The sequence below is a fragment of the Lepisosteus platostomus genome, chromosome 2 (genome assembly GCF_059453375.1).
Source record: "Lepisosteus platostomus isolate fLepPlt1 chromosome 2, fLepPlt1.hap1, whole genome shotgun sequence".
Taxonomy (NCBI): Eukaryota; Metazoa; Chordata; class Actinopteri; order Semionotiformes; family Lepisosteidae; genus Lepisosteus; species Lepisosteus platostomus.
In genome coordinates, this window is record NC_142612.1 from 79,158,000 (window position 1) to 79,168,882 (window position 10,883).

The 10,883-nt window shown below is 47.8% G+C and overlaps 2 protein-coding genes and 1 long non-coding RNA gene across 8 annotated transcripts in view; 1 reads left to right on the forward strand and 2 right to left on the reverse strand.

Annotated features, from left to right (window-relative positions):
* Nucleotides 1-442, reverse strand: part of usp13 (ubiquitin specific peptidase 13) — a 32,187-nt gene extending 31,745 nt beyond the window's left edge. For all 6 annotated transcript variants that reach the window (XM_088621525.1, XM_088621500.1, XM_088621516.1 and 3 more), the window contains exon 1: nt 198-442. In XM_088621525.1, coding sequence (XP_088477651.1) covers nt 198-308 — 111 coding nt within the window. In that variant the 5' untranslated portion in view covers nt 309-442. The remainder of the gene's footprint in view (nt 1-197) is intronic.
* A 185-nt stretch (nt 443-627) lies between these two features.
* Nucleotides 628-6,984, forward strand: LOC148677368 (uncharacterized). Its single transcript, XR_015930734.1, has 2 exons — nt 628-861; nt 4,080-6,984. It is a non-coding gene; the product is annotated as an uncharacterized LOC148677368 (long non-coding RNA).
* ndufb5 (NADH:ubiquinone oxidoreductase subunit B5) lies at nt 3,499-10,800 on the reverse strand. The gene is made up of 6 exons (XM_088621604.1): nt 10,638-10,800; nt 6,072-6,157; nt 5,548-5,614; nt 5,208-5,269; nt 3,848-3,954; nt 3,499-3,753 (listed from the first exon to the last, which is right to left on the reverse strand). Exons 1-6 carry the CDS (start codon nt 10,753-10,755, stop codon nt 3,633-3,635), a joined length of 561 nt encoding a protein of 186 aa, XP_088477730.1. The 5' UTR covers nt 10,756-10,800; the 3' UTR covers nt 3,499-3,632.
* Between the last annotated feature and the right edge of the window lie 83 nt (nt 10,801-10,883).

Below are 10,883 nucleotides of genomic sequence, written 5' to 3' on the forward strand. Positions count from 1 at the left end.
GCAGTGCTCAAGGCAGGGAGACCGGGAGGGCAGGACGGGGTGAGTTATTTCAGCCGGCGCTGCGAGCTGGTCGAGCCCCGGTGCGCAGAGAATGGTGGACACGGACACGGACCCCCGGTCCCCCTCCGTGCGCAGCGCGATTCACGTGTGTCCAGCGGGGCCGCACGGCCGCCTGCGCGGCACCGCCGAGCACTTACTGGGGAGTCGTAGGAGAAGGCGCACTCGCTCTTGAAAACCCGGTCCCCGGTCCTGGGGACTCGGATGGTGGGCATGTACGGGACCAGCAGCTCTCCCAAGTCTGCAGCCATCTTCGCATTCCTGCCTCCAGCCCCAGAATGCTACCGCGAGCGAGGGAGACGGAGCTGGAAGTCTGGGAGAGCAGCTAGCACATGATGCTATTTTTAAATGAACACAGACCCGACATTCCTGCAGGATCCGGGATAGTGACGCTGTGAAGCGAGGGGGGAGGAGGAGAGCGAGATTAAAATTGAACATATATATATATTAGGTGCTCGGGCGGTATTTCTTAACCTCCCTGTTGGGTTTAAATCGATTTCTGTTTCGCCGTGAATTTGGCGCTGCCGACTGTCAATTTACCCAATTCCGCGTCTCCCACCTTCCCCGGCGGAGGCGCGTCGTTTGAAAGGAGACTCGAGGTTTCGGCGTTTGTAATCAATTTGGCGACGGTGCGTGACAAAACCGACGAAGCCCGCCCGCCCGCGGCGTGGAAACGGTCCTTTAAAGCTTCAAAACGAAATTGGTCACCGCTCAGATGAGGTTGCAAATTCCGCATGGCGGGGTTATGCGACAATATACAATATAGCAGCGCCGGACGGTGCTGAAACCCGACGAATAAAGCAGGTAAGAAGGTTATAAAGAGGTAAGAGGTTCTAACGGAGGATATGTTCCATTTTTTTAACTCCTTCATCGCGGTCACTGGTCATTGATTAGCGATTAGCTCACGTGAGGTGGGGGGGTAAGATGACCTGCCCGTATAAGGTGTTTTGTAAAACAGCGTTCGACCTTTTTTTTTATCTTAAATACCCGATTGTCCTTTGTGCGAATTACGCCCCCCCAAAGAGAGCAGACCTTCAGATGGACTGGACGAACACGCCCCGAATCGACTCCGCTTCCTCGGACCCGGCTGACCAGTCAACACGTCTTTTAAAGCACCGAACATATATGAAAGTGTAAATCGATTCTGCTGAACCTCGGGTGGATCAGACGTCGAGCCCAAGGCGGGCGTGGGGACAGGGCTTGTTATGAGCTGCATGAAAATTTCACATCCGACCCGATATTCACCTGTTTCCTGCTGATCACACAGAGGAGCAGACTGCTTTCCCAGAAATGTCTTGGACACCAGACAAAGAAAGCCAGTGACTGACCAGCCAGACAGCAGCATCTCACAGCTTCAGTGCCACAACCACGAGTCTGGTTAAGGGCTTCTCTCACTCAGTTGTGTGTTAATGATGATCTTTTTGGATTCTTTTCGGATAAAGTAAAGATCAGTTCTAAGTGCCTGTTTTGCATTTCTTGGGTAATTGACCAGGGGTGCCCAACCAGTCGATCGCAAGAATGTGTGGTATCAAATAAATGGGCTATTTGACTACTTTTTTAGATAGCCTAAAAATTCATTCAGATCTGTGCATGTAATGTCATACATTTTACTGCCCTTGCGTGTGCTTAACCCTTGTGGAATGGGTTGTAAGAGTCTCTTCCCTGAGTGCTGGCCCACACTGAAGAAAAGGCTACAGGTGCTCTGTAGTGTTGGGTGGGCTCCCCGAGACTGCTCCCTTGGCTATTGCTGCACGAACCCCACATTCGCCACAGCACATGGTGGAGCGAACCAGACGAATGGCCGTGACAAATTCGCCAACAGTTTGAGGAGTTAGATTGCCCTTTTTATGATAGTTGTAGTGTTTGAGCGAAAACGATGAAGCAAAGAGCCCGAAGACTTACCCTCACCACGAGGAATGGGGGCGCGATTATTTTTTTGTACTTTCGCATTCAAATCTGCAAAGCTAGCGTCTACGCGAAAAAGGGAAACGGAGAACCACATTTCAAAACTGCACACAAAATGTAGGATGTAGGCTTTCCCCACTAAAAGTGAGTTACGGAAAAGAAAAGTTGAAAAATTAAAATCTCAACTAGCGGCAGTTGGTTTTAACGTGGCCTAAGACAGAAGGGAAACCAGCAATCATCGCTGCTGCTGACTTGCTGTTTGGAGATTTCACAGACAGCTATTGCCTGAAATGAGAGTTTCTCAAATAGTCTAAACACGGTGAATATGCCCAATGAGAGGGCGACCAGTGGCTTCTGGCCTTAGCAGTCCTCCCAGACTTGACTGAACTGCCGAATGAGATGAATGTCGAGCTGCAGGGACACAATAAAAGTGTCATCGACACGATCAGCAGTGTCAACACGCTCAAAAAAACGATTACAAGTGTCCTCAAGTAAGCTTCTCAGTGTCAATGCTGACATGAAGGTAGGATATTTTTTTTTCTAAAATGGGGAACATGACTTGTTCACTGTAGCCTGAGTCACTTGCTTTTACTTGCTGTCATTTTAGCGATGGGTATAGTTATTGTACTGACGTGTCCACAGTCTGTTTTTCCTATATCAGAGCTTCAAATTCACACTGGTAGTTCGCGCGGGACTGGCACATGAAAAAGTAGATCTTTCATTAAAAAAAAGTTTGGGCACCCCTGTAATAGACCCTGAGCATCACATCTAATTGACAAAAGACGTGTGGGCAGAGCAGGTGGCCATCTCCTTAAGAGCACAAAAACAAACAAAACTGCCATCACTTCCTGGGACAAAAAAAAAGTGACCAGCTCAAAAATGAAAGGAAACGTTCTAAATCTTTTTAAAATGAATAGTTTTCTCTCTTTAATCTAGTAGATCCCAGTGCTGGTCCTGGTGAGCCCCACACCTGCTGGGTTTCAGTCCCTCCCACCTCCAGCAGATAACTGAGTCCTTACTGGATCAGCAAGGAGCTGCTTCAGTTCAACATTGGCGTATTGTTAGTAGTCACAAGCTTGAGAATGTAAATCTCTCGAAAAAGGCTATGTTGGTTAAAGCTTGAATGTGTGTAAGAGTTGGACACAGTTCAAATTAACTATTAAGATAAGATCACTTTATTGGCCGTATACAATTTCTTGTGTTAGGATTTTGTCTTTTCGCAGACCCCAGCTTGCTCTCCATGAGACACACAGACAGGGAGAGAAGCTGGGGGTCAGAGCGCAGGGTCAGCCATTGTACAGCACCCCTGGAGCAGTTGGAGTTAAGGGCCTTGCTCAGGCGCTCAATGGATTAGGATACAAACCAGCAACCTTCCAGCCACAGGCAGATCCCTAGCCACAGAGCCACCGCTCCGGCCCATATTAAGTGAATGAAGACTGGACTGTGCACCTGAGGGTTTGGATGGAGCAGAACCGGGTCAGCAGGACAGGGACCACAGGGGATCACAGTTTTAAACAGCACTCTTAAACAAAGCTGAAACATTGAAAAGGCTTTATTTAAAGCCAGAGCATTATTATACAAACATATACAGGGGATAAATTACTGGCATGCCCCCGCCTAGCGGGCGAGCAGGCGGCGGTCTCTGCGGCTCGCGGAAGGCCGGCGCTGCCTCAGTTGTCGGGCGTGGCCTTGTGGGAGTAGTCAATCAGCTGCTTGTCCATGGTCTCCACCTGGAACCAGGGCCCGTCGCCCTTGTGGCGCATGTGCCTGCGCACCTCCTGCTGCTTCAGCCTGTGGCGCAAGCAAAGGCAACGCGTTACTCTTGGAGAGCGGGTTCCCACTTCAGAGAGCGGAGGGGCTCCCCAGTCTCCACGCCGCCACTGACCTCAGCTCGGCCTTTTCCGCCTCAATCTGGATCGCAGCCATCATCTTCTCGTAGTCCTTCTCTGGCGGGTCGTAGAAGTTCCGGACGATCCACCGGGTGATGGGGTGCTGAAGGAGAGAGACGGACAGACCGGGGACGTTGAACAGAGGAACCTCTTGGTTCTGCACGGGTCCATCTACAAGCTGACTGTCAGCTTTCCTCTTCAGAGATTAATTTGGTTTTGCCCGCCCAGTTTAGAATCGCCAGCTGCCCTGTGACTGCACACGGGGGAGAGTGAGGAAGAGCAGGGGGATCCCCCCCCCGGCCGTTTGAGCCCCTCGTGTTTGAGCACGTCACAGGCAGCACCGCCCCGCCCTGCAGGGCCAGTGCCGACTGGAGGAGAGGCACGTCCCCTCGCTGACCGCACCGCAGGCCTGCAAGCGCCCCAGGAGGCCACAGGAGGCGCTGTGGTGCCCACAGACTCAGTCCCACCCCACCCTCTGCAAATCCCAGTCACGCTGGGCTGGTGGTGTGACCCCCGGCTCGAACCCGCGATCGTGGGGCCCAGCCTGCAGACAGGTGAGCACCTTCACAGCATGAGCCACTCTGGGGGCTCGAAGCAGATTATCACTAGCAGACTCATTCCTTCAACACACCCCGACATGTGGAACTGTTTACCACACCGAGCCAACCCGCACTGCCTCATGGGCGTGTCCAGGACAAAGTGAAACTCACGATCACATCCTCCGTGACAATTAAACTCCTCTTTCACCACGGAGCAAGACCTGGTTTGTATGGGTCTCTAGGGGAGGCTGGATACAGACATCAACCTTAATTAAGGTACAGATGTGGACTTCAGGTATTACAGATTTTGTAACCCTTTTATATTTGGTCTCCAAACTGGGGATTAATATCCCTGCTACTGCACAATATCCAACATGGTCCTGACAAAACCTCCGATTTTCCTTCAAGCTCAGGGGTCCCCGATTCCAGACTGGATTTCGGACTGCAGAGACCCGGGTTCAGACTGAAGGGGTACTTCCTACAGAACAGCGACCCGTTTTTGACATATCACTTTAGAGGGTTTGGAAATCTGGTCTAGATGGGAGAGTGCCACCTATTGGCCCACTAGGACCACTTCCTTACTATGAGGACTCTGAAGCATTAATCAGGCCCGGCCTGACTGCATCTCAAATCTAACAGGAAAGACGGCAGAGTTGCAGGGTTTCTCGCAGAACAATCCTGAAATTCCAGGGACACAGTTTTTGTTTCACAACGTAATAGCACATTTAAGCGTTTTTCCTGTACAGCCTTCTACTAACATGTCATTAAACAAGAATGTCAGCACTAATGTCCTCGATGAAAGAAACAGGCAACATACCTTGTAATACTCCCAGTGTTCTGGGACATAGTCTTCTGGGATTTCTGCCAGTTTCGCTTGCCCTGTTGAGACAATTGCCACTTGAAACTTCATAACCAGCAGCCTGTTGATACACTACTTATTTTTTAAATGCATTTTTTCTAGGAAGACGAGACTGGCATCTTAAGGATTTAGATGGAATTACACAGATAAAAAGATCCCTCCCAGCATTTTGCAGAATCTACACGAGATGGCAAATTACAACACATGATTCAGACACTACTACACATTCCCCTTGTTTTAAATGACTATAAGTCTTTAAAACAAATCTGAACAGTCCAGTTTAAGTTCACAAACTTACCGATAAATACATTCACACACGTGATGATCACAGTGACTGGAATGCCAGTTAACAGTGTGTAGAAGTACTGCAAAGGAAAAAAATCTTGGTTATCCTGCCGCAGGAAAACATCGACTAAGAGGTTGTTTGACACACTGGGGTCTTCCGGTTGCTAGTGGGCGATTGGGATGAGTGTGTCATTTAGCCACCTGTTTAAGCTTCCTATGCAATGAGCTCTAATGTGTCAGAGCTGCTTGTTCCAGACACCACCACTCTTGGTGTAAAGAGGATGCCTGTTCTCAGTCTTAAAACCACTTCCTTGTAACCTCCAGCTGTGTTTTTGTGTCACCGCTGAGAGTAAAGTAAACCATAAATCAACGTTTGTCAACAGGGCCTTGAATTCTTGAGTCAAACCCTCTGTGCTTTTGTCCCAAGACGAAACAACTCGGCTCCATCACACCAGACTTCTCATGAGCACTAGCGATCTACTTGCTGCAAGTCACAGGACGGGACAAGCACCTGCAATGATAGGGGAGGACACTTACCAATGAACGAAGGAAACGCGAGTCATAGAACCTGGTAGGCTTGATGATAAACATCCGTTTCGAATGACTCCCATATCGCACAGTGGCTGCAAAGACAGATTCATGAGCAAGTCATCATGAGGAAGGCTGAGGACACACTAGCAACACTGCAGTCTGGGCTGAGGAGCAGAATGAGTAGCTGGAAATGCACAGCAGGTATCCTTCATTAACGAACTCCATGCATCATGGAGTGCAGTATAACAGAAGAACATAATTCTTTGAGTTTATACAGTGGATTCATCCTTAAGGACCCTAATGTATAGTTCACACAAGAAGAGACCTGCTTGGTCTGGCCCCGATACACAGTGCCATTTGGCTCGTGCATGACTGCAGCTTCTGCCATCAGCCCCAGAGCACAGCAGATCATGGGGGAGACGCAGGAATGTCTTCATTAGCTCAATTATGGGCAACACCGCGGGGAGGCCAATTGTCCAAGATCATAGTGGAATGATACCAGGACACTGGGGGTAACCAGGCCCCTGCCTTTACAAACAGCACCACGAATCCTTAATGACCAGGTTATCAGGACTTCACGTGTTTTCAAGAAGGCGGTGTCTCATATGTACCTCTCTCGTTTATGTTCCACAGACCATTCTCCCACTCTGCGCTCTTAAAACGCGGACCACTAGACTCAAGAACAGCTTCTACCCTACTGCAGTACGCATCCTCAACAGCTCGCAGCAGGGCCTCAGACTCAATGCACGTCTGCACTATGCACTCTTTGAATGGTCCACCATGTTTTTTTCAGTGCTATATATTTATCATGTTTGTCATGTGCTGGCTGCATTGTGTGGTGTTGTCTGCTGTGCTGTTTCTGTCCCAAGAGATCCAATGCACATGTACATAAGGTAATAAACTCCTCTACTCTGCTTAACATCTTGTCATAAGGCTGGTACCTCCTGCAGTAGATACACGCACCACACTGTGGCATTAGATAGCCAACTGTAGTGCAGAGGAAACTGTACCACCTATTGGTCCACCATCATCACCTTAAACAGCAACCTAGTCTTTCTTGCAGGTCTCCTATCCCAATATTGACCAGGCTACAGGGCGGCATCGTTACCGCAAGAAAGCGATATACTGTTAAGCCCGTAGAGATTTAATATGAACTGAAAAAAGTAGAATAGAATCTTTATTGCCACACGACCAAGTCCGGTGGAAATTGTTGTTGGTACAGCTTTGCTACAGACATTTGACATGTGACAATAACATACAGAATATAAACACAGGACCAGACTGCACAATATACAATGCAGATTATTAAAAAACAGGACAACAAGAGGCTGTACACAATACAGAACATTAAAATTCACTCTATCATCGAATATGCAATAAAATGCTGAATTAATGCCCTGCAATGTAAACATGGACAAATCAGTGCAGTATAAATGTGATACATGACATAAACCACAATACTAAGTTTTTGATGGTTGGGGGCACGTAATTTGTCGAGCAGCCAAACAGCAGTCGGGAAGAAGCTGTTCTTGAAACGTGAAGTTTTGGATGTCAGTGATCTGAAACTTCTACCCAAGGGGAGCAGCTGAAATAAGTCGTGTGCGGGGTGAGATGGATCCACAATGATCTTGTTAGCGCGTGTGGTGGTATGTTGGGTGTACAAGGATTCAGCTGAGGAGAGGGCAGTGCCAGTGATCTTCTAGGCCTTCATAACAATGCGTTGAAGTATTTTCCTTGTTAGGATGTCCATGCTTCTGTACCACACGGAGATAGAAGATGTCAGAATGCTTTCTTTAATGGCTGTGTAGAAATTGGACAAGGAGGTGTTGACTGACTCCAAACTTCCTTAATTGTCTGAAGAAGTACAATCTCTGATGTCCCTTCATGATGAGATGGTCTGTGGTGATGTGCCATTTTAGAGAGCTACAGATATAGGAGCCCAGGAATTTAAATTAGTCGGTTATGGCTATTTGTTGACCGTTGATGGAGATGGGGGATTTGTGATCCTGTGAGCGCCTGAGGTCCACCATGACCTCTAAGGTTTTGGATGTGTTAAGTTGTAGGTCACCGTTAGCGCACCAAGTGACTGCTCTATCTCCTTCCAGCTGACACTGTGCTTCACTGTTTCTAGTCATGAGCCCGATGATGGTGGCGTCATCTGCGTATTTGTGGATTTTGACAGTACTGTGCTGTGAAGCGGTTTGTGAACGAGGAGAAGAGAAGTCGGGAGAGTGCACAGCCTTGCAGCGCGCCCGTGTTGATGGGCAGAGGATGGGAGGTAAACTCATTCACCTTGACTGCCTGACGTCTGCATTGCAGGAAATCCAGCAGCCAGTGGCACGTTGCAGGGTTGATGCCCATATCAATTAGTTTATTGAAAAGTTTAAGAGGGTTAATAGTATTGAAAGCAGAGCTGAAGTCTATGAGCAGAATGCTCTAGGTGTTGTAGTGTATAGTAGAGGACCAATTTGATGGCGTCTTCCACAGACCTATTGGCATGCCCGGTAGACAACCTGTAGTCGGTCCAGCCGTCAGGAGGTGCAGGACAATACGCTCGAATGTCTTCATAACCACAGATGGTAGGGCAACAGGTCTGTAATCATTGAGACAACCTGGTTTGGAGGACTTTGGTACTGGAATTACCATTGCCACTGTAAAGCACTGTGGCACTTCACGTAAACTAAGAGAGCTGTTGAAATTAGCTGTTTACACTGGAGCCGGCTGAGCACAGCAGGGCTTACGTGATCAGGGCCTGCAGCCTTCTTTTTATTTATTTTTTAACCCAATTCTCACCTCTTCCTCTGTGTGTGTGTGTGTGTGTGTGTGTGTGTGTGTGTGTGTGTGTGTGAGTGTGAGTGTGAGTGATGTGTTTAATTTATTGAAGCGTGCACAAAACCCGTCAACCCTCTGTGGGAGCTCCGAGTTGTCTTCTGGTAGGGATATTGTAGGCTTTTTGTACTTTGTCATATTCTGTAGGGTCTTCCATACCGTACGGATGTCTGATTTAAACCGAGGATCAATCTTTTGGGCATAGTTTGATTCAGCTATCCTTATGGCTGCGCGCAATTTATATGTTGCTGATTTATACTGTACGTTATCCCCACTGATGGAGGCTGAGTTTTTCGTACTCAGTTGCACCTCTTTCGAAAACCGGGGTTTGTTATTCTACAAAGTCAATGTTTTGTTAGAAACAGACAATTCTTCACAAATGTTTATGCAAGATGACACAACATCAGCGTGCTGGTCAATGGTTTTAGACGTGGCTTTGAACATGTCCCAGTCGGTACAGTCAAGGCAGTCCCTCAACATCTCAATGGCCTCCGCCGATCACGACTTAACAGTAACATTTTTAGGTTTACTGGATTTAAGTTTTTATTTTTACGACGGAATAAAGAGTAGGGGAGCGTGGTCGGATCTACCGAGCGTTGCGTGGGGAAAAACGCGGGAGGCTTCAGGAAACAGCGTAGCAAGGATCCAGCGTCTTGTTTTCTCGGCTATAACAATCCACTTGCTGTTTATAGTTTGTTAGTTCGTCAGACAAGCAGGCCTGATTAAAATCCCCTAAAAACTATAACAACAGAATCCGGACGAGACCTTGCAATAAAAAAAAAAATGTTGCGCTAACTCACAGATCGCCGAGTTCGCGTTTGCTTGTGGTGGAATATAATCGCCGATAACAACAGAAGCTCTCTGGGCAGGAAAAAAAATAATTCTGCACCTTGTGCTGAGGAATTCAATGAACGATGAACAGAAGCAGTACGGAAACACTCTTGCACCAAAGCCGATTCACCATGAACCAGATGCCGCCTCCACGAGTTTTTAAAGAAAGCTCTGCCGACCTGTTGGCTCTGAAGATGGAGAGGGGTCACGGCCGAGTCCGGGAGCGTTCGGTTCAGCCAGGTTTCCGTGAGATGGCTGAGCATTCCTTAAAATCTTTCTCGGTTTGGATAAGGTTTAAAAGCTCGTCCGTTTTGTTCCTGAGCGATCGGACATTCGACAACAGGAGACGGTAGGGTCGTCTCCTGGACTTAGCACGGACGCCGGATCTTCTACCTGTCTACCTGCTGCAGGTGCATCCCCAATGTATCGATACAACGAGGTATGTCGGTTATAAGCAATTCTTTTGGAATTGCGTGCGGGTGGACAATGACACCATTAACGTGCTCGCTAATGTGTCATAAATCTTTAATTTGACAAAAACTTTAAATCTGACAAACAAAAACAACAGAAAGGTAAAACATAGTAGCAGTTTGTAGCGGAGCGAGCTTTCCGGCCGCCATCTTGAAGCAAACAAAAATAAAACGTAAACGTAATGATTCCCACTCACACAATACGATTTATCTACGCCACAGCAATCGATTTACGAAACACATCCACCGGCACGATAAAGCATCAAAATAAATTCACCAACTTTCCTACAGCTTTTAATATTGAAATTACAGGCCGTTTTACAGATAATAACCCATGTCGGGTCATTCGCTTTTGAGGTACAGAATCACAAGGTCAAAACTAGCAGACTGCATTTTTAAGGCGATCATCGTAGCCACTAGAAGACTCAGTGAGTTTCCTTACCGTTCTCTATTCGTGGGACAGTCCTGAAGAGAAAATTCCCTTTCGAAAACCCGGATTTGAATACATTCAATCTTGCTGCAAATGCAGCCGCAGACGACAGGACGCTCATGCCCACCATGGCTGTTAAGGGCAAAGCGGACGGCAGGAAGTCGATGATTGGACTTCAGCACGGCAGTAACGGCCAGAGCGCCATCTTTACTCAGGGCAGCAGACTTTATTTTTCACATCTATTTCTGTATATATTTA

What these genes read in the sequence shown, in the direction of transcription:
- ndufb5 (XM_088621604.1), bottom strand. Translation starts at nt 10,755, where the DNA reads ATGGTGGGCATGAGCGTCCTGTCGTCTGCGGCTGCATTTGCAGCAAGA. An exon ending in AACACTGGGAGTATTACAAG is followed by an intron (nt 3,955 to 5,207) that starts GTATGTTGCCTG and finishes TCTCTCCTTCAG; the next exon opens with CACCCCATCACCCGGTGGAT. An exon ending in GCGGAAAAGGCCGAGCTGAG is followed by an intron (nt 3,754 to 3,847) that starts GTCAGTGGCGGC and finishes CTTGCGCCACAG; the next exon opens with GCTGAAGCAGCAGGAGGTGC.